We start from the raw sequence: 25,539 nt of genomic DNA on the forward strand, positions 1-25,539 counted from the left end.
GGTTTCGATTGGATAGCGGCGCGTTGGGGCGTGGCGTCGAGCGGCGGGCCGCGGGTGGGGCCCGGCAGGCAGCGGGAGTAGCGAGGCTTTCGGCGTGCACCTGAGAGCCGACGCCCCTCGTCTTCCAGGCTGCGCCGCCGCAGGTCGGTCTCTACTGCCATGAACCGCTTCAAGGTGTCCAAATTCCGGCACACGGAGGCCCGGCCGCCACGCCGGGAGGTGAGCCTAGCCCGCGCGGGCCCTGTGCCTTCGTCCCCGGCCCCTCGCGGTCCGCCCCGCCCGGCAGTGGATACCCGGTGCCGCCGAGTCCCCCACAGCCTTCCCCCCCCCCCCGGGGCGCCTCCTTCTGGCCCCGGCCCAGCGCCCTGGCTGGGCTGTCGCTGCCGAAGAGAGCAAAGTCCGGAGCTGTGGTGAGGCGCTCTGGGCCGCTCGGTGGTCCCCGAGGAGTGTCTCCCCCGTCCGTGTCGTCCCCGGACCCCGGAGACTGCGCATCCCTCCCGGCCCGGGCCAGGCCTGAGGCCCGCGGGGCTGCCTGACTTTCCTGCTTCCGGTCGGCCTCGCTGAGGGGCTGGGGCGCGGCGGCGGCGGCCCCCCGCGTGCCTCGTCCTCCGTGCGGTGCCGTCCAGGATCGACTCCGTCCTGGGCCCAGCGGTGGCAGACCTGCCCCCTGTTTTCCCTGGCGCCCCTCGGCCGGGCGGCCCTCCCCTCCCTCGGGTTTCCGCCAGCGCTTCCTCCTGTCGCTGCTGGCGCAAGCTCTTCTCTGACTCTCTCTCGGTGATGCTTCCAGCGGCGGCTGGGTGTGGCTTGGGGGAAGCCAGAGCTAGTGGAGCCCAGAGAAGCTGAGCCCCATGCTGAGGACTTCCATTCCCAGAAGCGCCGCCGGCCGGATGAAAGAATGCTTAGCCCTAGTCTGTCTCTACTGTGTTATCTGGACGGCCTGGGAGTGCCCTCAGCTAATTGGGACTAGGAATTGACCTCTGGTGATCCCTTTAGTGAGCCAGAGCAAGTCGTGGCATCTCTCTTCTCTCTCTCTCGTCTCTCTCCTTGACCTTTTTTGCTCAAGGCTGGCGTTCTACCACTTGAGCCACAGCTCTACTTCCTGCTTTTGGGTTGGTAATTGTCTCAGCAGGTTTCTTCATCCAACTGCTACCCTCAGATCTCAGCTCCCTGAATAACAAGGATTACAGGCATGAGCCACTGGCACTGGGCTTGACTTCCATTTCAATTTTTTTTTTCTTTTACCAGTATTTTCTCTGCCCTATTATGCGCATTACCCAGCTTCTGCGGCCACAGCGGTAAATGTGATAGCATTTTCCTTCCCCTGTGGCATTTAGATATCATGAAGGAGACAGCCAGCACACAGAGAGAACTGGTTTAAGGACATTGCAAATTTTCATCAGTGCATTGAAGAGCATATGAGAGGCTGGGTTGGAGACAGCAAGGTAGGGGTTAACCTTAGAAGGGTGGTGAAGGCTTGGAGGAAGTGGCAGATTAGTTGAAGCCAGAAGGGTGAGAGTGAGAAAGAGCCTGGTGGAGGAGTGGAAAATGGAACAAGTTGGGTGGCGAGCTTGGTGACCAACGAGTGCCCAGCAGTCCTGCAGGAGCCTGGGGATCACAGGAAGAAATTGGGTTTTATTCTAAGTACAAATGGCACTTGTTCAGTATTTAGATTTACAACAAAACTGTTGCTCTGAGTGCAGTAAGTACTACATGAGGGACTTGGTGCTTGCTCCTGGATGGGCCTCCAGCCAGCCAGGTAGACTATAGGACCATGGAACCCGGAACTGCATGGCAAGGTAAAAAGAGTTTATATCTGTGAGTCAGGAGAGCAAGTGATCTATTCTGCTTTTCAAAGATATGGTTTTGTCACTATACAATAATCACGATTCAGGAGGGAAAAATAATACAAGGTATTTATGTTCTATCAGTGGCCAGTAGACACAAATGGGAAAGTTAGATGGTGATGCTGTAATGGAGGCAGGGGACAGGGAAGGTGCTGTGAAAGTAGGAAATATAAGGACTTTGTTCATCTTAGTTTTAGAGAAAGTATTACCATGGAGCCCCACATGTTGGGAATGTTAAATGTCTCTTTGTGGGAATAAGGCATTCACTTAACTAGGGAACTTGGTGGAAGTACATGTTCTAAGGATTCTAGGCCTTGGTTTTCCCCTCCTGAGTAAGGGTGTTTTTTCTCCCGGTGTTTGGAAAGGGCTCTGAGGGGGTCCTTAGCAGAGGGCTGGGGAAGCTGAGCCCATCTTCTCTTTTAGTAACTCACTCTGACTTCCTCTGCCTCCCTCCCTCCATCTTAACAGAAACAAGTCCCCTACCCACACACTTCCTTCTGACAGCCTCCTCCCCCTTATTAAGGAACTGACTTGCTAAACAAAATCACCCCCTTAGGTTATTTCAAGAACATTTTTTTTCTAAGGGACTGTGTGAGCTGGAACAGGGTTTGAGCCAGAGGAATGAATCTATTGTGGTGCAGCTTTAAGATAGAATTCACTGGGCTGGGAAGGTGGCTCAGTGGTAGAGTGCTTGCCTTGCATGCAGGAGGCCCTGGGTTCAATTCTTCAGCACCACATAAGCAGAAAAAGCCAGAAGTGGCTATGACTCAAGTGGTAGAGTACTAGCCTTGAGCTGAAGAGCTGAGCAACAGTGCCCTGGCCCAGAGTTCAGGCTCCATGACCGACAAAAAAAAAAAAAAAAAGAATTCACTGGATTATGGTCACTGCTTTAGGCATGAGCAGAGAGAACCAGCCCTCACCTTGTATTTCTTGTTCTTTTCTAGGCATGGATCAGTGACATTCGTGCAGGGACAACCCCCACATGTGGCAGCCATATCAAATCGAGCTGTAGCTTGATTGCCTTCAATTCTGACCGTCCAGGTAGGGGTGGTGATGGTCATGGGGGAATAGGTTCAGACATTATCATCATAGATAGGATGAGGAGGAAGGACAGGCTTAAACTAGCTGGAGAGCAGGAGCAGTGATGGTAGTGGGCTGGGAGAGTTCAGAGGGGAGCACCAAGTAGGGCTTCTATCAATACAAAATGGTTAATGTAATCAGACTGATTGATTGATTGATTGTGTGTGTGCACGTGCATGTGTGTGCGCGCGCGCACACACAGACACATGTGAATGTGAATACTGAGGCTTAGGGCCTGGGCTCTATCTTTTAACTTTTTCATTCAAGGCTAGCATTCTACAACTTAAATCACACCTCCACTTTTGGATTTACAGTAGTTAATTGGAGATAAGAGCCTAATTAATGTAACTGTAACCCCTCTGTACATCACCTTTATAATATCAATAATTTTTTTTTAATTTAAAAAAGAGGCTTGTAGCCTTTTCTGCCTGTACTGGCTTTGAACTAAAACTACCAAAAATGCCAGAAGTAGAGCAATGACTCAAGTAGTAGGGCACTAGCTTTGAACAAAAGAAGCTCCAGGGACAGGGGGGAAAGAAATCAAGAAGCTGGGCAGGATGATGTATGTTTGTAATCCCAGCCGGTGGTAGGCCAAAGCAGGGAGATCTTGATTTCTGGGCCAGTCTGAGCTACATAGTGTGACCCCATCTTGGGAAACCCCTTGGCTGCTTACTATAACATAGACTTCAATCAATTGTTTGAGAAGCCCGGTGGCTTCTCAAAATTGACACATGGTATCAACCCAACCTCTCAGTCCCACTCTGCTGCCTTGGGGGGTTGGCTTCTTTCTCTGGTAAAGGTGGGAGAACTGTCAGTGGCCAGAAAGAAAATTTCTCCTTCCATCAGCCTCTCATCCCCCACACAGATGTACATCTTATTTGGGGGAAGAACCCAGCCCTGGGCTATTTGCTGTATCTGTGTCTACTGGTAGACTGAGACTAGGAGTCTTACCTGTAGACTACCAGGCTGAGTTTTGGGTATGACCCTCTCTGGAGGCTCTGATCTAGGAGTTAACTAACTGGTCCCCATTAGACCCAAAGTCAAAGCCTCTGAATTTGTTTCATAGGTGTGTTGGGTATTGTACCTCTGGATGGCCATGGAGAGGACAAGAGACACGTGGCCTACCTGGGCTGCCATTCAGGTGAGTAAATGCTTGATTCAGGAAGCCTGGGACTCCTCCAGCTTCTCTGGGGACAGGGAATCATACGTACTTGGTGTTATCATCCACACTGAGTGTTCCTACAAGGTTCTCAGTCTCAATAGGTTCAACCTGATTTAGAATTTGGGCCTGGGCAGAAAGAAGGAAAGCGAATGCTCCAGGTCATCAATCAGGAGGAGGGGATGAGCAGCACCAACCGTGGGCTTGAGGCTGGCACTGGCTTCTGTCACTCATTCTGTATAGCTCTTAGCCCTGTGTCCTCTCCTGGAGTGCCACCAGGCACCCTCCTCAGCCAGGCTGTGCAGGACCCTTCAAGGAGGTGTCCGTATTGGCTGGCAAGGTTGGAGATGGGTCCTTACAAAGTGCTTTTGTCTGCTGTTGTTGCTTCTAGAAATGCCTGGCTTTTTCTCTGGAAGCCTGCCTGAATTGAGGAAAGTGTTTGTCATAGAATGTCAGCAGCACCTGGCAGATATCATCTCCCTTCTGGAGCTCCCACCCCAGCAGCTATGGCCCAGGCTCTGGCTTGTGTACCTGGTCACTCTATGGGAGGCCATGGAGTAGAACTGTGGGTAGAGTCTTGGCCCAGTGGACTGCTCAGTGTAGGAATGATGGTGGTGGTTGAAAAAGATGACCAAGATTTATCTAGAGTGTTCTATATGTTAAATTTTACGATCTCAGTTTCTGATCTAAACTTATAAAAAGAATTGTTGCCAAGTGCCTGTGGCTCATGCCTGTAATCCTGCCTACTCAGGAGGCTGAGATATGAGGATCCAGTTCAAAGCAAGCCTGGGCAGGAAAGTCCATGAGACTCTTATCTCCAATGAACCACCAAAAAGCCAAAAGTGAAACTATGGCTCAAGTAGTAGAGAGCTATCCTTGAGCAGAAAACCTAAGGGACATTGCCTAAGCTGTGAGTTCAAGCTTGAGGAACAGCATACATACATACATATATATATATATATATATATATATATATATATGTATATATATATATAAAGAATTAAGGGGGCTGGGAAGGTGGCTCAGTGGTAGAGTGCTTGCCTTGCATGCATGAGGCCCTGGGTTCGATTCCTCAGCACCACATAAGCAGAAAAAGCCAGAAGTGGCACTGTGGCTCAAGTGGTAGAGCACTAGCCTTGAGCTGAAGAGCTCAGGCCCCACAACCGACAAAAAAAAAAAAAAAAAAAATCTCTAGGATTTATCTGCTGGGGCTGGCTCCTAACCTTGATTCTCAGACCTTAGCCTCTTGAACAGCTAGAATTATAGGTTGTGAGTCACTAGCACCTGACTTGTAAATACTTCTAATGGAACAGAGTCCTTCCACTCACTGGTGTATAGTTTGTCCTGTTTCTCAAAAGGACAGAGTTGAGAAGGTTATTTATTTTTCTTGTTTTTTTCCATTGTAAGGATGGAGCCCAGGGCCTCAGGCGTGCTAAGTATAAGCACATGGCTTACCATTGAGCTTTGCCCCCCCCCCGCCCCACCCCACCCCCCCAGAGTTGAGTAGTTTTGACAGAGACTCGGTGTGAACTGAACTGGGTACTGCCTGACCCTTAGCAGGAAGAATTTACTAGCTTCTGCTCTGCAGATTGGCCTTTTCTGGACATTGTACCTGAATGGAACCATACAAGACAGTCTTTCAAATCTGCCTTCTTTCACTCAGCATAATATTGTCTTCATCTCTGTTGTATCATGCAGTCGCTTGACAGTTTTCTTTTTTTTTTTTTTTTGGTCGGCCGTGGGGCTTGAACTCTGGGCCTGGGCGCTGTCCCTCAGCTCTTCAGCTCAAGGCGAGCGCTCTACCACTTGAGCTACAGCGCCACTTCCGGTTTTCTGGTGGTTTATTGGAGATAGGAGTCTCACGGTCTTTCCTGCCCGGGCTGGCTTTGAACCACAATCCTCAGATCTCAGCCTCCTGAGAAGTAGGATTACAGGCGTGAGCCACCAGCGCCTGGCTGACAGTTTTCTCATTTAAAAACTTTTGGTTGGTCGTGGGACTTGAACTCGGTGCCTGGGCGCTGTCCCTGCATGCTTCAGCTCAAGGTGAGCACTCTGCCACTTGAGCCGCAGTGCCACTTCCAGTTTTCTTATGGTTAATTGGAGATAAGAATCTCACAGACTTTCCTGCCCAGGCTGGCTTTGAACCGTGATCCTCAGATCTCAGCCTCCTGAATAGCTAGGATTACAGGTTTGAGCCACCAGAGCCCAGCTAAAAACTTTTTGAAGTAGTTTTTAAGGTAATCCATTTTTTAGCTGAGAAAACTGAGGTTTGAGGAAATTAGGACTTTCCAGTATTCATACAGCTATGTGAGTAGAACCAGAATTGGAAGAAGGCAGGACTCCGATTTTTTCTTTTTTTTGGGAGGAGGGGGGAGGGGGGAGTTGTCCTCAGACTTGAACTCTGGGCCTGAGTGCTGTCCCTGAGCTTCTTTTGCACTGTGCCTCTGCTGTGTGCATATGTGTGTGTATACTGGAACTTGAAGTTGGAGCTTCAGACTCTCACTCAGCCTTTTTGCTTATGGATGTTACTCTACCCCTTGAGCCAAAACTCTAGTTCCAGTTTTTTTGTTGGTTCATTGGAGATCAGAATTTCTCCAATTTGTCTTCCCAGGCTGGCTCTGAACCTTGATCCTCACATCTCAGTCTCTTGAGTAGCTAGGATTATAAACATGAGTCACCAGTGCATAATTTGCCTTTTGATAGTTTCTACCCATAGGGGAGCCACCCCATGTTGGTGATACTGAAAGGTGAGCACCCCATTGCCAGTATGCTCTAAGGAGAAGCTGCACTGTGCAGTTTGTGCCATTGGTGTGGCAACTCTTCAGACCTCTCTCCCTCTCTATAGGAGCTCTGTCAGGAAGCCCTTGTAGAGGTAGCTGAGCTCAGTTTCTGCAGAACTTTCCCTGGAGGCATAGGTACCCATGGCAAGAAAAACTGGGACAGACTGGGCTAAAGCTACAGTCTACCTATTAGTACTCCCTTCCTTCAGCCTAGCAGCCAGCATTGCAGAGCCAGACACCTGGAGTAGTCTGGTATGCAGGCCATTGAGTGGCTCGTGGTCCTCTCCTGCTTCTGGAAAAGGCAGTATAGAATCAAATTGCTAAGTACAATTTCTAAAACTGCCTGGATCTGATCCATAGCCCACCTCTTCTAAGCTGTGTGCTTCTGAACAAGTTACTTCTCCTCTCTGAGTTTCAGTGTTCTTATCTTCCCATCGGGGTGATGCTACCTGATGTGCTATTGGTAGGGGTTGAGGAATCTATGCACAGAAGTACTTAGCACAGGTACATTCATGTCACTCAACTCCATTACTGCATCCCATTCCTTTTGGAAATGCCAGGCTACCAGTGCCACTGGCAGGCCCAGCTGGGATTTCAGGCAGGAGCCATTGCAGAAATGCCTTGTCGATGTCTACTCCCCTTCCCCTGTCTCCTCTGGCCAAGAAGAAAGTAACCCTTTCTCAACCTCACTGGAATGCAGGCAGAGAGGATAACAGACAATGGCTGGGCTGCTGCTCACTTGGGTGAGCTGAAGTCCTGCCCATACTCCTCCTCTCTCTGCCCACCCTCTATCTTGCATCTCCATCCTATTCCACTTGCCCCATTTTCCCTCTCACTGTGGCTCACTCTATGCTCCACATCCTCCTCTCCCACCAAAGCACCGAAATCAGCTCCAGTTGCTCACATCAAAAGAAGGATTTTGGGCTGGGCGCCAGTGGCTCACGCTTGTAATCCTAGCAACTCAGGAGGCTGAGATCTGAGGATCACAGTTCAAAGCCAGCCTGGGCAGGAAAGTCCGTGAGACTCTTATCTCCAATAAACCACTAGAAAACTGGAAGTGGTGCTGTGGCTCAAGTGGTAGAGCACTCACCTTGAGCTGAAGAGCTGAGGGACAGCACCCAGGCGTAGAGTTCAAGCCCCACGACCAACAAAAAAAAAAAAAAAAGGATTTTCGGGGGGAATTCCTGGGGGCCTTCACAGTTGTAGGTCCAGCAGAGTACGTTACTTAGGAGGTATGTGCTGGCAGCTGTGGCTGAGCAGGCTCAAGGAGCTTCTGCCCACCTGATGCTGGGGTTCTTGGAGACACTTCCCAGTGTGTGAAGGTCATTTGTCCCCTACCATCTAGGGACCTGGCCATGGAGACCAACTGCTTCTGTCAGGGCATTAGATATCACCTCCAAAGTCCTGGTCTTTGTTCCCTCTGGAGAGGAACCATTGGGTTGGAACTAGAATATATATTCAGTGGATCTAACCACTCTTTTCCCACAGACCTGGTCACTGACTTGGACTTCTCTCCCTTTGATGACTTCCTTCTGGCCACTGGCTCGGCTGATAGGACGGTGAGTGGGGCCAGTTTGAGTAGCTGCCATGTCTTATCCACCCTAACCTGAAGCCTTCTGAGTCCCCAGGCTCCTGTCCCTTCTCCTGGGGGCCCGCAAGTATCTGCTGAGCTGTGGTTTGACTTTCCCTTATGTTTCTGATTGTCCAAGGGAGGCGGGCAGGGGTGATAAGGGAGGTTAGAGGGGACAGCAGAACCCCTGGCCCCACTTACATGCCTTCCCCACCAGCCTCCAAAAGTAACCTGGATCCCTGTGCTGGGGTCCCTCCCACTGTTCCAAGACACAGAGTATACAGCTACTTAGCCCAAATTGCTGAGGCGGTGGGGTGTACTGACAGGCCCAGTAGTGTGGTCCTAGTGGCGATCTTCCACTGGGATCTTACGGGGTGGGGAAACCCTGGGTGAAGACCCAGCCCTGCCATAAACTGCATCTTGCCCATAGGTGAAGCTCTGGCGGCTGCCAGGCCCTGGCCAGGACCTGCCCTCAGTGCCTGGGGTGGTGTTGGGTCCTGAGGAGCTACCAGTGGAAGTACTGCAATTCCACCCTGCTGTGGATGGTGTTCTGGTGAGCACAGCAGGCCGGGCTGTGAAGGTGTGGGATGCAACCAAGCAGCAGCCTCTAGCAGGTACTACATTGTGCAGCCCTTCTCCTTTTTTGGGGGTCGGTTGTGAACTCTGGGCCTGGGCGCTGTCCCTCAGCTCTTCAACTCAAGGCTAGTGGTCTACCACTTGAGTCACAGCACCACTTTTGGCTTTTCCTGCTTATGTGGTGCTGAGGAATAGAACCCAGGGCCTCCTCCATGCAAGGCAAACACTGTACCACTGGGCCATCTTCCCAGCCCTTCTTCTCTTTATTGGTGTTAGTAACTTGAATTAAAAAATAGGTGTCAGGGACAGGGATGGGAGCTCAGTTGGTAGAGCACTTGTTTAGCATGCCCAGGTGGAATTGATCCTAGGGCAAGCCAGGAAGCAGAGATTCTTAGAGCATCGAGTAGAAGCACATGGCCTGATGAGAATAGAGGTGAAGGAAGAAACCCTTGGGTGTAGGCGTAGCAGATCTGGAAGGAGTTTCTGGCCCTTCCTTGTCTCAGCTGAAAGGGACCCTTGCTGCAGCCTTTCTTTGGGCCAGACATCTCCACCCAATTCCTTGACTGTGGTTGTTTCTCTGCAGAGCTGGTGAGCCATGGAGACCTGGTGCAGAGTGCTGTCTGGAGCCGAGATGGAGCCCTTGTGGGCACGACTTGCAAGGTAAGGAGGCAGTAAGCACTTGTGACGTTTGTGTGTGGACAGCTTATGCTGTTTAATCCTTGATTCCTTTGCAAGCTCAGCAGCATTTGTGGGGCCAAATAGCACCAAGGTTAGGAAGGCCATTTTTGAGCCCTGTCCTCTACCTGGAGCCCTCTTAAAGGAGCTTGAGGAAAGCCTCCTGCTGGTCCCTGGTCTGTGCCATTCAGCTCCCTTCCACTTTCAGCCAGCCTCATCCAATGCCTGTTTGGTTTGTCTGAACAATCTTCCTCCCTATGAGGCTGGTATTCAGCAGTGTCTGTACCCAAGCACTGGGCCAGCCTTGTGCTGGTACAGCAGCCAACTCACATCAAGAGAGTACAGATAAGAGGGTGGTTTTACCGGGTGCGGTGGCTCACGCCTGTAATCCTAGCTACTCAGAAAGCTGCGATCTGAGGATCACCGTTCAAAGCCAGCCTGGGCAGGAAAGTCTGTAGACTCTTATCTCCAACAAACCACTAGAAAACCAGTAGTGGCACTGTGGCTCAAGCAGTCGATCGCTCACCTTGAGCTTGGGATAGCGCCCAAGCCCAGAGTTCAAGCCCCACAACTGACCGGGGAAAAAAAAAAAAGAGGGTGGTTTTGACCTGTGACCTGCCTCTGAAAGGAACATGCAGCCTAGAGCTGGTCAGATTCTGGGAAGGTTTGGTCTCTGCCAGGGGCTCCAGAGCAGAGTTCAAGAAGGAGTTGACTTGGGGGGCAGGGAGGGCAGGAAAAGCACACTGACTGGAGGAAGCCGCTGGTATAGATGTCTTCCAGCCACTTGGAGATTCACACCTGGAGAGACAGGTGCTGAGGCCTCTCACATGAGGGAATGAGCATTGCACCTGTTGCCATAATGGCAGCGGATGAGCAGTCAAGTACTAAATGCCAGAGCAGCCAGTGATGACCTAAGTGAGCTCTCCTTTGCCTGCCATGTGGACAGAATATTGCCAAGGTGGGCAGTGGGAGAGATTCAGGTGGCAGAGGGAGAAGTATAGGTCCCGGGGCGGGGGGGGGGGGGATTGTGCTATTTCTGCGGAAGGAAACATTTCTAAGCTCAAAACCTCAAGCTGCAGGAATGAGGAATGGTGGGAGCAATGCTGTGGAGTGACCTCCTGCTCCTGTTTCCTGGACTCAAATATTCTCCCTGTGGGTATGCAGCAGCATTAGCAAGTCAGAACTGTCAAGCACACTGAGACCAGCAGATGCCTGAATCCTGCATCCACAACTACCTTCCTTAGCTGAAAAGTATCCTCAGTTCAGCTGCCAACACACAGCCCTTGCAGTATGGTGTTGGGGAGCTGGGAGTGTCCCCTGTGACTACAGGTGGAGATTTCATGGTTTGCCATTGGCATCTGAGCAGAGCCCCTTGGTCAGCGTCAATGGCCAGGTGGAGCTGGGCTATGCACTGTTTTATATATGGTGAATGCCTATGCTCAGGGCAGGCTGATTGGGGTTGGTGTGGGACAAATGCCTTCCCATCAGAGCCTGTCACCTGCCTTTCCCTCTTGGTTGGGAGACCTCCCTGTTGCTGGTTTCTACTCCCTTCCTGCTTCCGGTGGTGTGGAGCAACTCTGTTCCCAAGGCCACCCTAGCCTCTTCAGCTCCTTCCTTGCACTTTGCCTTAAGAAGGGACTTCCCCAGGGCCAGAGAGTAGAGGAAGGAGTCCACTAGAGGGCGTGCCGGCCTTGTGGATGACTGGGACAGTTCTCCTTAGTACTAGGTCCTGTCTAGTGAGTCCAGGGAAGACAGGGTAGCTGCAGCTCAATTCCACTCCTTTACCTGACCCAGAACAACTTCAGTGTTCACTCTGAATCCTGGTTTGCGTCTATATTAAACTAATGCCCTCGATGGCTCAGCAACCTTCATGGAGCTTACTAGGTGCCAAGAACTGAGTTATGTTCCCAAATTTGCCAAGAGATGGAACCAAAACATCTAACTGGTGGAAGAGTGGATAAACCAACAAAACATGGCAGATACACACAATAGAATACAACACAGGCTTTAAAGGGAAGGGCAGGGGCTGGGAAGGTGGCTCAGTGGTAGCCTGCTTGCCTTACATGCATGAGGCCCTGAGTTGCATTCCTTTGTACCACATAGACAGAAAAAGCCAGAAGTGGCACTGTGACTCAAGTGGTAGAGCACCTGCCTTGAGCTGAAGAGCTGAGGGACAGCGCCTAGGGCCAGAGTTCAGGCCCCACAACCTACCCACCCCCAACCCGTCAAAAAAAAAAAAAAGGAAGGACATCCTGTTATAACTATAACAAGGGGCTGGGAAGGTGGCTCAGTGGTAGAGCGCTTGCCTTGCATGCATGAGGCCCTGGGTTCGATTCCTCAGCACCACATAAGCAAAAAGAAAAAAGCCGGAAGTGGCGCTGTGGCTCAAGTGGTAGAGCGCTAGCCTTGAGCTGAAGAGCTGAGGGACAGCGCCCAGGCCCAGAGTTCAGGCCCACGACTGGACCCAAAAAAAAAAAAAAAAAAAACTATAACAAGCTGGATTTGAAAACTTAGCATTTCATTATGCTAAATGAATCAACTAATACATGATTCTCCTTTTTTTTTTTTTTCTTTTCTTTTTTTTTTTTGTGTCAGGACAGGGCTTAAATCAAGGCTTCTCATTCTCACTTGGATTTCTTGCTTTTGTTATAGCTTAATTTTTATTTCTTTATTTCCTTATTTTTATTTTTGCCAATACCACCACTGCCTGGATTACTGTAGCTTTTTTTGTAAAATTACATTGTATTAGTCCTCTGGTTTTGTGCTTCTTCAATTTTGTGTTAAGTATTCTGTGTTATTTGTTCCCTCCTCCCCCAAAGGTCTTACTGTATATCCCAGGCTGGCCTAGAAGTTCTGATCCTCCTACCTTGGCCTCCCAAATGCTGTGATTATAGCATCTAAGCTTTAGAGTCAGATTGTCAGTATTGACAAGTTAATTTTGATTAGGATCATATGGTAGCCATAGAACAAATTAGCAGAACTGTTATCTCAGCAACTTTAAGTCTTTATGTCTGAAATTGGAATATTTGTTTGTTTATTTAGATCTTCGATTTGTGTGTGTGCGCATGTGTGTGCGCGTACGTGCATGCGTGCCAATACTGGGGCTTGAACTCAGGGCCTGAGCACTCTCCCTAAGCTCTTTTTCTTAAGGCTGACACTCTACCACTTGAACTATAGCTCTACTTCTGGCTTTTTGTGTTTAATTGGAAAAAGAGTTTCTTGCACTTTTCCGGCCTTGGCTGGCTTCAAACTGCAGTACTCAGATCTCAGCCTCCTGAGTAGCTAGGATTACAGGTGTGAGCCACTGATAGCAGGCTTTCTTTGATTTCTTTTTACCAGAATTCTGTAGTTTCCCTCATATTTGTTGATACATATTTTGTGTGATTTATGACTAAGAATTTCTGGTGCTGATATAAACAGTAATGGTTTTTTTTTGTTGGTGGCTTTCTTTCTTGTTTTGTTTTATTTTTGCCAGTTCTGGGGCTTGAACTCAGGGCCTGAGCACTGTCCCTGAGCTTCTTTTTTGCTCAAAGCTAGTCTCTACCACTTGAGCCACAGCACCACTTCTAGCTTTTTCTGTTTAGGTGGTACTGAGGAATGCAGCCCAGGGCCTCGTGCATGCAGCACTCTACCACTAAGCCACATTCCCAGCCCCTCTTGGCTTTTTGTTGTTGTTGTTGTTTGGGTTTTTGTGTGTGTGTGTGCCCATCCTGGGGCTTGAACTCAGGGCCTGAGCTTTTCTCTTCAAGATTGGTGCTCTACCACTTGAGCCACATCTCCACTACTTTTTTGGTAGTTTATTGGAGATATGAGTCTCATGGATTTCCTGTGCCCAGGCTGGTTTTGAATTGCAGTCCTCAGAACTCAGCCTCCTAAGCTGCCTAGAATTATAGGTGTGAGCCACCAGCACCTGGCAACAGTAATGTTTTTAATTCAGAGTCCAATTGTTATGTTCAAAAACATGAAAATAGAATCTGTGATGCTCATGCTAAGATATAAAAAGAAATAACTAGTCAGCCACACTCCCCACCCTCGTACCCAGCATTTACACCTTGGCCTGTGCTGGTTAGTACCTTTCTCCTTGCTCAGCAAACTCCCAAAATGTACAGGAACATGGTCACATAAATAGAGATTTTTGTTTATTTTGACCACAGTAGATTCACACCATGCCATGTTATTCTGAAACTTCCTTTTTGTATGTAACAATTTATTGCCACCAATTATGGCCAAGCCTATAAATAGTGGACACAGACTGGGCCCTGCCCTGTCTGTGCCCAGGTTGTCTTCCTTTTTTCCTACACGCCGCTCCCCCAGGTGTAGTGCTTCTGCCCCAGTTCTTTTTTTTTTTTTTTTCTTGCTCTGTACTAGGGCTTCAACTCAGATCCTCACATTATTCCTTTTTTTTTTTTTTTTTTTTTTTTTTGCTCAAGGCTGGAGCTCTACCACTTGAGCCATATCGCCACTTCTGGCTTTTTGCTGGGTAACTGGTGGTAAAAGTCTCTCAGATTTCTCTACAGAAGCTGGTTTTGAAACGTCCTCAGGCCAGGCGCTGGTGGCTCACGCCTGTAATCCTAGCTACTCAGGAGGCTGAGATCTGAGGATCGCGGTTCAAAGCCAGCCCGGGCAAGAAAGACCGTGAGACTCCTATCTCCAATAAACCACCAGAAAACCGGAAGTGGCGCTGTAGCTCAAGTGGTAGAGCACTCGCCTTGAGCTGAAGAGCTGAGGGACAACGCCCAGGCCCAGAGTTCAAGCCCCACGACCGACAAAAAAAAAGAAACGTCCTCAGATCTCAGCCTCATGAGTAGCTAGGATTACAGGTGTAAGCAACTGGTATCTGACTCTGCCCGGTTCTTTTTGCACATATATTGTGTATACAGCATATACATGATTCCACAACTATAAAGACTTACAGGGCTGGGAATGTGGTTTGGTGGTAGAGTGCTTGCCTAGGAAACATGAATTCCTGGATTCCATTCCTCAGTGCCACATACACAGAAAAAGCCAGAAGTGTCACTGTGGCTCAAGTGGTAGAGTGCTAGCCTTAAGCAAAAGAAGTTCAGGGACAGTGCCCAGGCCCAGAGTTCAAGCCCCAGGATTGGTAAAAAGAAAAAAAAAAAAAGACCTATATATAGGTATAGACATTTTGTTTTGTTTTGTTTTTTGTCCGGTCATGGGGCCTGAACTGTGGGCCTGGGCTCTGTCCCTCAGCTCTTCAGCTCAAGGCTAGTGCTCTACCACTTGAGCCACAGCGCCACTTCCGGCTTTTTTCTTTTTGCTTATGTGGTGCTGAGGAATCGAACCCAGGGCCTCATGCATGCAAGGCAAGCGCTCTACCACTGAGCCACCTTCCCAGCCCAGGTATAGACATTTTATTTCAATACAGTTTCTCACTCCCCTACCCCCATATCTGTTTCCATCCTGGCCCGGGGGTAATATGGTCAAGTCACTGTTACTGCTAGGAGGATGGTTGAGAAGCGAGGCTTTCTAGTTAAAAGTTCTGGAAGTGCAGAAATGACATTACATGAGCCAGGCTGGGCCAAGCTCAGGGCTGGACAGACAGGATGTAGCCAGTAGCCTCTATTTCTCTGTGTATTGGGGCGGGGGGGGGGGCATTATGGGTTTGTTTGTTCAATTGTTTGTTTTGGGTTTTTTGTTTGTATGGTTTTTGGTGCTGGTCTTGGGCTTGAACTCAGATCCTGGGCACTGACCTTGAGCTTCTTTTGCTCAAAGCTAGCCACTTGAGCTACAGTTCCATTTCTAGCTAATTTGATAGTTTAGTGGAGATAACAGTCTCATAGACTTTCCTCCCTGGGATGGCTTCAAACCATGATCTTCAGATCTTTTTTTTGTTTTTGTTTTTGTTTTCGGTCATGGGCCTGAACTCTGGGCCTGGACGCTGTCCCTCAGCTCTTCAGCTCAAGGCTAGCACTCTACCACTTGAGCCACAGTGCCACTTCCAGCTTTTTTCTTTTTGCTTATGTGGTGCTGAGGAATCGAACCCAGGGCCTCATGCGTGCAAGACAAGTGCTCTACCACTGAGCCACCTTCCCAGCCTCTGATCTTCAGATCTTAAGCCTCCTGAGTAGCTAGGATTATAGGCCTGAGCCACTGGCACCTACCAAGGAGGAGTTATGTTGATAGTGTTGCTTCATAAGGCTATTGGAAAGATGAAGAGCAGGCGTGTGTGATGTGTTTAGCACATTGTGTGTGCACAGGGAGGTAGACTTTTGTCTCTCAGTGCAGTCTTCTGGGTAACTACATAGGAAGGAGACATGCCTTGGTGTAAGGAGGAAGTTGGTTGAGGAAGGGTCCCTGGTATGTGGTGACCCCTTGCATACCCGGGTATGGGCCAAGCAGAACCTGGGGTCAGGGAGACAGGCTGGTTCCTAGGGACCCTCTGGCTCTAAATATCTATAGTGTTTCCTTCTGTGCCTTTTCAGGACAAGCAGCTGCGGATCTTTGACCCCAGAGCAAGTGACAAGGCCTCTCAGGTAAGTTGTGTGGGAGGTAGGGTCGGTGGAAGGCAGTGTGCAAGGTGAGGACCCTGTGGTTCCAGCACAGGGAGGGAGGGGCAGACTCGGGCTCCCAGCATGGCCCCAGGGAGGCGAGCTGCTGCTTTTGTCTGGGGGCGTGAGTTCTGGATCCTGGGAGGGTATAGCTTTGATCACAGGGTGCGGTGCAGCCAAGCAGCCCACGGGCTTGTTGATAGAGGCATCCTCTGGCTTCAAAAAACGTAATATGAGACTCCAGCTTCCTCCCCTCCTCTGAGACCCCACTCTCCCTGCCTGGCATAATCAGCAGAGACCAGCTACAGAGAAGCAGAAGGACTCCGGCTCTGTCCTCCATGCCCCTAAGGTCTTACAGTGCACCCTGGGGTGGGCAGGCCTGCCAGCTGCACCGGAACCAGGGGCTGTGGGTGGTTGGGTCTGTGTACCAGGTGCACAGAGTGCTTGCAGCCATAGGTTCGAGCAAGAAAGCTCAGACCTAGGATCCTGCAGCAGGCGCAGAGCCACTGGGGAGTCAGTCTTTCTTCCAACAGAGGCCATGTAGGCAGCAGCTAATAAGCCAGACACATGGCCCTGCCCTGTGATTGCTGGGAGGGTTTATGGCTTCACTGAGCAACTGGCCTTGGAGCTGAAGTCTGAATTTCAACAGGAGACACACGTAGATGGCCCCAGCTTGTTACCAAAGAGGCACAGGGGAAACAGGGCATGTGAAGGTCCTATTCCTTGTGCAGTGGGACACCAATAGAGAGTTTTAATCAATAAAAGTGATGAGTGGATTTATATCTCTCCAAAGAACTTTCTAGAAACTGACGTTTCTTTCCCCAGGGAGGTGAAGTGTAGGGTTCTGCTGCCAACTCTTAAGGAGGAGCTCCCCAACAGAGATGCAGGCCCATCCCTCTTCCCATTTCCAGGACTGATTCACTATCAGGGGTCAAGGGTAAAGTTATCTAAGAGCCAGGCTCTAGTGGCTCATGCCTGTAATCCTGGCTACTCAGCAAGCTGAGATCTAAGAAGTTTGAAGCCAGCTTGTGCATCAGTGTCTGAGAGACTTATCTCCAATTAGCAGCAAAAAGCCAGGAATGGAGGTGTGGTTCAAGTGGCAGAGTACCAGACTTGAGTGGAAAAGTCAGGTTTGAGCTTGAAACTCTCAGCTCAAGTTCCAGTACCTGCACGCACACACACACGTAAACTGATCTAGCCCAAATATGGCAGTCTAGGGGTAGGGCTGCCCCTCATTTCCACATGGATGGAACAGCACACCTTACACCTTACTGGTGTGCTAGCCAAGACAATGTGGTCAATTGCACTCATTCCAGTTGAACTGAGAATATCTGGCAGGTAAATTGAGCCAGGCAGGCGGTTTAACATTTCACTTGGTAGCTTTCTTTGACCTTTAAGTCACTGCCCTCCCTGCTTAAGTGTCTGGGCATTTTGTGGGCACCTGCATTCATGCCCACTGGGCCTCAGATGGGGCCAGCTCCCTGAGTATATTCCTCCTCTCCCCCTCCTTGGTGGGGTCCTCCCAGCCTTCCTCCTCCTTCATCCTGTTCTCACAGGGGTGGGCGGTTATTGAGGATGAGGTGGAGCAGGAATGGCTGCCAGCCAGGGGGCTCCCCGTTCTTGAAGAGTGCAGGCGCAGCTCGGGTCTGGGTCTGGAGGAGCCCCTGGAGGGGGGCTTGGGCAGGAGACCTGGGAAGAGCGTGGGCGGCTCCCCCAGCTGCTGGGACGGTGCCAGTGCTTGGCCCTGCCGCTGAACTGTGCTGAGCTGAGCAGCGGGGGCTGCAGTGGCCTGGAATGCTGCCCTCCGCCAGCCCTGCCCCCCACTTCCGCCCAGGGCATCTGGCCCACACCTGGCTTCTATTAGGAAAACCGCTGCTGGCGGCCAGGGTAGTGTGAGCTGAGGGGCCGGCTTGGGGAGAGGCCTCAAGAGTGCCCTCTCTGAGGTTCCGCTTCTTACCTAGTGGCTAGGGAGGAAGGCAGTGCCATCTTCTCTGGGTTTCTTCTCACCTGAGCCTCCCTGTCCCCAGAGCCTGGAAGCTACACATGGAGGGGGGACCCTTTCCTCCCCCTATCATTTGAGCCCTGCCTTTGGCCACCAGAGCCTGAAGGAAGGGACCTTAGGTGTCACCTCCTATTCACACTCTATTTTTATTTATTTTTGAGATGGAGTCTTGCCGTGTTGCCCAGGCAAACCTTAAGATCCTAGGCTCAAGCCATCTCCTGTGTCAGCCTCCTCAGTCGCCGGGATACTGACAAGCACCATCTTGCTCTGCTTCTGATTTTGTTTTTCAATGACATTTATAGCTATTAGTTTTGTCCCCACACTTAGAATGTATGTCCCTAATCAACCTTCTAGGAAGTAGGCTCTTGGTTCTTTCTGTAGTCCAGGCTAGGACACTGAAGCCCACAAGCTAGAATTGCAGGGCTGGGCTGCGTCTGTCCCCCTAGCCCCACTCTGCTGCCCCTTCACCTAGAAAGAGCTCAAAGTGGAGGTGGGCGAGGCCCTGAGCCATGGCTATCCCAGGCAGCGGGGTGATAATGGGAGCAGGGCTGGAGGCCTCAGTCAGGGACAGGAGGGATCTGGGACCAACCCTTTCATCTCTCTCTTGGGTAGAGGAGCCAGTGCTGTGAACTCCATCCTCTCCACCCTGTGGCAGGGCCTGGCCCGGGCCCAAGCAACTCAGTATTGAGCTGGATGAGATGGGATAGATAGTGAGAAGTCTTTCTCCTAGAGAAGTTCCCCTCACCCTAGAAGGAGCCCAGTGCTGCCCCAAGAGCAGCCACACCCCACACAGGAAGTGTTACCATGGCAATGGAGAAGGGATTTGGCTGTGTAGCAGCTGGAATGCTGAGTATGTACCTCTCCCCCCCACCCCCAAGCAGGGCTGGTGTTCAGCAGCCTTGCCACAACCCTTCTCTTCTCTTCCCTAGACCAGGTGTGGTCAGGGGACTGAGGGGCAGCAAAGCCCTCTTGGGACTTCAAGAGCAGGACGTTCTGTCATCTGTGGGGACAAAGGCCATTCCCAGCAGGACTGGCTTGCACCCACCCTGCCTCTGGGTAGAAACACCCAGCGTGGCTCCAATATCTTCCCCATGAACCTCTTGTAGTAGAGGAGCCAGCAGTCAGCAGAATGCCTTCCCAGAGCACAGAAGTTTGAGAACTGGGAGACTTGAAAGGAGGGATCATCCTCCCTAGGGATCACCGAGGCCAGTGAAGAGCCTTCAGTTTGGAAACTGAGCACAGCTCCCGTGATGCGGGGCCAGAGTGAGGGAGGGCGAAGGTAGGAGCTCTAGAGTAGGCCTTCCTGAGGCCTCTGGGCAGAGAGCTGGTTGTGCTCACAGTTGGAGTGTCTTCCCTGGTACTCTCCCAGGCTCCAGGGGCTCGCCAGACCCCACTCCACCCAGACACCAGGTGCTCCCCACAGCGTGAAGCAGCCTGGGGCTGTTCACGGGAAACCTGAGGGCACCTGGGTTAATGGTGGTCCTGGGCTCCCCTGACTTCTGCCACTTGCTCTCTGCGATTGCAGATCTCCTGCCCCATGAGCCCTAGGCTGCCTTGTGCTGGTGGGGCTGATAATGGGCCCAGCCCACCAGGACTGGAAGTTCAAGTAGCCTAGAGCTGTGGCAGGAAAAGACACTTCTGTCTGCTCCACCATATGACAATGTAAGCCAAGGTGTGTTCCCCCCCAGGCTGTGACTCTGGAGGAAAACAGCTGCCCACAACTTGCAGGCTGGGCCTGCTGTCTCCCTTACTATATTGCCCCGCAATATAGTCTTATAATGACAGAGTCTGGAATGACAGCCCCTGGGAAGGTGGCTCAGTGGTAGAGCGCTTGCCTTGCATGCCTGAGGCCCTGGGCTCGATTCCTCAGCACCACATAAGCAAAAAGAAAAAAGCCGGAAGTGGCACTGTGGTTCAAGTGGTAGAGCGCTAGCCTTGAGCTGAAGAGCTGAGGGACAGCGCCTAGGCCCAGAGATCAGGCCCCACAACCGGACCCCCCCCCACACACACACAAAAGTTTTTAAAAAGCACCTTAGCAAATGTAGTTGCACATGCCTGTAATCCCAGTAATTGGGTAGAAGGATGGCAAGTGTGACATCAGCTCATGAGTCCCTGTCTCAGTAACAACAGAGCCATACACAATTGATATGCATCAGGCATGTTGCTAAACACTTAAGCGTTAACACCTATTCTGTGTGGCAGTCATCCAAAAGAGGTCCTGTGGCGGTGTTTTTACAGATAAGGAAACTGAGGCACAGAACTGCTGCATAACTTGTCTTGGGATGTGGTAATGGGGGCAGGGCTGGCTTTTCCCCCATGCAGTCTGACTTTGCTCCTCTGTGGCACTTCAAGTAACGATAACTACAGCGCTGTGGCTAGTTAGTTCAGTGGGTCTCCTCATGTACATATTCCATGGACTTGGGGCCATAGTGCCCAGCATTGTGTGAGCTGAAAACTCACAGTGAAAACAAATGAATGAGCTTGTTCTTCATAATCTGAGAATCACCCAGCCCCTGTCAGCTCCTGCCCTGTGGAAGCCTCACATGTTTACTGAATGGAATGAATGAATGAATGAATGAAGTGCAGACCGGTTGGACGGCATCTGGCTTGCCACTTACACAGAGTATTTGTACCCTGAGCCCTTGTGGTCCTTCCGACCCTCTCTGGAGTGTGAAGGGTAGGGCTGGCCAATGCCCTGACCCTTGTCCTGGAGAGAGAGGGGGGTGGGGCCCTGGTTCTCAGGCACTAGTCCTGATTTCCCGTGCCACTGTGGCTGAATGAGAAGGGAGCAATGAGAAAAGCCCCTTGAAGGACACAGTGGAGCGTTTCCAGCGGTCTCCCACGCTAAGGGCCGCCTCTGTGTGCTGGGGAGGGGGCCCTGGGCCAGCTTCTGGAGGCTGCTTCCCTCCCTCATTGATTCCCAAGGAGATCGTGGGAAGTTCGGAGGAGGCTGGCCATGGTTGGGGTAAGCTATTTTTGGTAACAGGGTCCTTGTCTCAGGCTCCAGGGGCCAGGGTGACTGGAAGGGAGCTGTTAGCATTTCCTCTGGCTCCCTCCACTCCCCCCCTGCCAGGGCCTAGAGGGACAGGGCCACCGCCTGGGATGTGAACTTCCCTTTCCTTCTTGGGGGCCTTAAGTCTTCCCACTGGCAGCTCCAGCACCACAGAGAGCCACGAGGGGTACGGTGTTGCCCTCCCAGGACATCCCCCAGAGCTTGGCCCAGGCCTTCCCTCCTGCCCACGGGCAGCAGCCCTCCTAATCCCAGGATTTGCACGGTGCTTTGCCTGGCAGAGGACCCACATGGACTCCTTGCCACGGTTCCAGGGACTGAGTGGCCACATCTTGAGTCCTGCTTACAAATGAGAAAAATGAGTTCCAGGAGGGTGTGGGTCACAGGGTCACACAGCTCTTGGGTGTGAGGGCCGAGGGCCAGAGTTGGAGACCCCCAGCCAAGTGCTTCCTGTGGGCACCTGCAAAGTGCCAAGCCAGGCCTTGCTGCCAGCCCTCTCAGGGGCCAGACTGAGCCTGGGCCTCATCGCCTCTAGCTGTAGCACTGCCCACAGGAATGGGAAGCAGGGTTCTTCCTGTTTACACCCATAGCCTCTAGGGAAAAGACTGGCCTGCTCCCTCCCACTCTCTGTTGGGTGCTCAGGTGGATGGGTGACAGCAGAACTTCCCAGCTCCAGGCCACTCCAAGGGATCCTTGTCCCCGGCTGGGTTCCTGTTGGCTTAGCTCTATCTCTTGTCTCCTGCAGAGCACTCAGGCCCATGAGAACAGCAGGGAGAGCCAGCTGGTATGGACAGGTTCCAAGGAGTACCTCGTGTCCACTGGATTCAACCAGGTAGTAACTCCTCCAGCATGTGCAGGGCATGGCCAGACAGGCATGTGTCTGACCCTTCAGGCCCATGCATAAGGGGTGAAGCCATTGGCCATTGGGGGAGGCGGTGCCTGATGGTCAGTTCCAGGCCTATCCATATACGGCTTGGCTGTGCAGCTGGGTCTTAGAGTCTCAGGAGACTGATGGTGGTGGAAAACTGGCAGATTCCATTTGTAATAGCTAAGCCTGACCCTGGGAGCTGTGTTGGCCCCATAGGGACCAGAGTCCATGGAGGGATCCGCCTCTTGTCCCTTGTCACCTAAGGGTTCTTAAAGGGGCAGGACATGAAAACCCAAACTCTCCCTCCTTGGCATGACTCCCCCTCACTGCCCTGGGGCAGGAGTCTACTGCCAGACTGTGCCCTCAGGCCCTGAGTCCTGGGTGTCCTGGCATGGGGTTGAGGTCAGGCTTCTCTAAGCTTCTTTATGATCTCCCCCACAGATGCGTGAGCGGGAAGTGAAGTTCTGGGACACCCGGGTCTTCTCCAGTGCCCTGTCTTCCCTCACCCTGGACACTTCACCCAGGTAAGAACTGTGGCATGGTGGGAGACTGGGGGCTACTGGCCCAGATGATGCTCTGAGTCCAGGCCTAGTGTACAAGTGCCTCTGGTGAGGACCTCAATCTAGCCTGTCTGTGAAGCGGGGCCTCGCTGCAATGTGTGGCAGGAGCCCGAGCTGGGCTTTGACATCTTCAACAAAGAACCCTGGCCTTGCCTTCCAGGAGCCCTAACCTCACCAGCAGTGGGCATGGGGCAGCCCCAGGCAGACAGACTAGCTAGATTCCTTGTTTCCACCTCCTCTCCCTGCTACCCCAGTAGAGTGGCCCTCTGTCACTGGGCAGCTTCATGGGATGGAACTCACAGTAGTGTGCTCTTGGGAAGGGGCTGGGGCTGCAAGGGGTGCAGAGATGTGCCTGATGTTGCTGTGGATGTGTCTGTGAGGCCGAGGGCCCCAGAATATCTAAGAAAGAGGACATGGGGCAGTATGAGGACAAACGAACAGGTTTAGAAGTGCTTGTGGCACTTGTGGGTGAGCTTGGACTCTTGTGGTCTATATAAAGGGCTCACCCAGCTCCTGACATCTGGTGGTCTCCATGTGTCTGGTCTGACTACAAATGAGACTGGTGCCCAGGCAGCATAGGAGGTCCAAGGCACCTTGTCCTTCTACCCCCCCCCCCCCCCCCGTTCCCTGGAAGCATATGGAGGAGAGTTTGTAGCAGGGTTCAGCCTACCCCATCAGCTTTGTGCAGAGATGGTCTTGATTCACAGTGGCTCGGAAGCCAGCTACCAGGAGGCCCACATTGCATTCTGCATTACCATCTGCTTTACAGCCGAGGAAACAGGTTCCAGGAGGCTTAGAGACTTAGTCAGGCGGGGCTGTGGGGTGGAGGCAGGAACATATGCAACCCCCTGTGCTGAAACCTCTGCCTGTCTCAGCTGTAACTGACGAGGTCCCTGTGCAGCAAGGAGATTGGGAAGTACTGGAGCCAAGAAAAGGACCTTGCTTGGCTGGCTTGTCCACCCCTTTCCTGCTTGGATTTCACAACTGAGGAAACTGAGTCACAGAAGGCCCAGTGGCCTGTCCAATTTTAGAAGCAGCAGGATGGTGTGAGGTGAGAAAGACTGAAGGATCTTCCTTGGATCCTCTAAAACAGCTCTGCACTGGGTCTCTGGCTGAGAGGAGGGGAGTGGACAGGAGGACAAAGATTCTTTGTCCTGTCCTCTAAATCAGGAATAAGACACTGGGGTGCTGGCAAGGCCCCTTGTACAGATGAGTAAGGCAAAGCTGGCTGAGATTTAGATCTTCCTTGAAACCACATGGCAGGTACGAGGCCAAGGCAGGGTGTCACCACCCTTCTTCCTCTGCTGGCATGGGGCTCAGGACTGGGTTCAGCTGGGCTCCCCTATCCTGGAGTGGCAGACCTTTCTGGGCCAGATGGCCCCTTCTCTACAAGCCATCAGCAGAGGCCGATGGGATAGTGTAGGCGTGAAGGGGCTGGGCATCAGCAATCCAGTGTGCTTCTGCCTACCACTTCCTGTGTTTCAGGCTCCACCCTTGCTAATGGTGGTGACTGTCTCCCCTCCCCTGCAAGGCAACCCCTGCCAGGCCCTAGTGTGGCCCCTGGAAGAGTTAATGATGCCCAGACCCTACGGTGCCACCAGCCAAGGCTGACCCTGTAATTATAGCAGTTAAGAATAGCCTGGAAGGACCAGTGAGGGCTGGAATTTGTCAAATCACTCCCAGATGGGCGGCTAGGCCAGTGGTCCACCCCTGTCCCCCAGCCCTGACCTTTGCCTCGGCGGGCCAGCATCCTCAGCCAATAAGCTAGGACTCTCCGGCCTCTGTGAAGCCGGCAGATGCCAAGGATGCATGCCTAGCCTCCTGGCTGTTCTGAGAGATGGTGGGTTCCCTGGAAGCAAGAGCCCCTGTGAGTGGAGATGGAACGTGCTCAGGGCGTCGGCTGTGGGCACAGCCATGGGGGAACGTTGGCAGCCGTGTCCACCCAGTCGCCGCTGCTCTCTTCGGTTTTACAGATTTTCCATCTTGGTTTGGGCAGAACAGCATGTGCTTTTAAGAGCTGCAGGGGCCACAGGTCAAGCTCAAACTCCTCCCCCATCCTCTCTCAGGGCCTCCTCAGTCATGTTCCCATCTCTGTCCTCTTGTCATTCGTGTCTACAGAGGAGCATACCTCGTTGGAGAGAAGGGGTGACTGGAAGCCAGGCCAGCCTCAGGCCATGTGAAAGGGTCAGGCTGCCATCCTAAGAGGCTTGTCCAGAGCTTTACGTGGCAGGCCCTGTAATGTGGGAGGAGAATGAGAGGGACTGGCAGAGCCAGAGCAGCTCGTGCTCTGCCACGTCATGCAGGCACACCTGTCTCAGATGCTCTCCTCCTGCGAGACGGGCCCGTGAGTGTGCATCCGTGACAGTGCCCCGTCCCCTGTACCGGCAGGGGTGAGCAGAGTACCCCCACTGTCGTCCGGGGAGCAGATGTTAGGGTTCTGTCCCTCTTGTTCAGAGCAGGCTGTTTCAGCTCTGTTTTTCTGTAAAGTGAGCTGTTAGTCATGGAACACGTAAAGCCCTCACAACACGGTGTGGGACAGGAAGGACCTGGTGATTGTGGGTTACTGCCTCCTCCCGTCTGCCCTGATCCCTGGCCTGAAGTTGGCGCCATTGCCCTGGGTAGGGGCTGCATCTTGGCTTCATCCTCTCAGGATGGGGGCGCTCTGAGTACCTTTCTCTGGATCCTGCCACCCCACCCCCCTGCTATCCCTTTAGGCCAGGTTTGCTTTTGCAGTGAAAACATTTACTCAGCAGCCACTGTCTCCGGCAACAGCCCACAGGCCCACAAAGGGCCCTTTGACAGGACTGCGGGGAGGGGGGGGACATGGACGCTGCCCTAATAGGACCCAGGCTTACAGGAAATCCACCTGGGCTGCTGCCGCCGCCACCACCTCCGCCTCAGGAGGA

The 25,539-nt window shown here is 52.0% G+C and overlaps 1 protein-coding gene across 1 annotated transcript; it reads left to right on the plus strand.

The window, feature by feature from the left end:
• The first annotated feature begins 53 nt into the window (after positions 1-53).
• On the plus strand, positions 54-23,518 carry LOC138816088 (coronin-7-like). The gene is made up of 10 exons (XM_070005650.1): positions 54-219; positions 2,789-2,885; positions 3,991-4,065; positions 8,352-8,422; positions 8,864-9,047; positions 9,593-9,669; positions 16,128-16,178; positions 21,951-22,037; positions 22,515-22,597; positions 23,509-23,518. Exons 1-10 carry the CDS (start codon positions 160-162, stop codon positions 23,516-23,518), a joined length of 795 nt encoding a protein of 264 aa, XP_069861751.1. The 5' UTR covers positions 54-159.
• Positions 23,519-25,539: the final 2,021 nt, after the last annotated feature.

Source organism: Dipodomys merriami, unplaced genomic scaffold (assembly GCF_024711535.1).
Source record: "Dipodomys merriami isolate MVZ:Mamm:240054 unplaced genomic scaffold, mDipMer1.0.p SCAF_680, whole genome shotgun sequence".
NCBI classification, from domain to species: Eukaryota; Metazoa; Chordata; class Mammalia; order Rodentia; family Heteromyidae; genus Dipodomys; species Dipodomys merriami.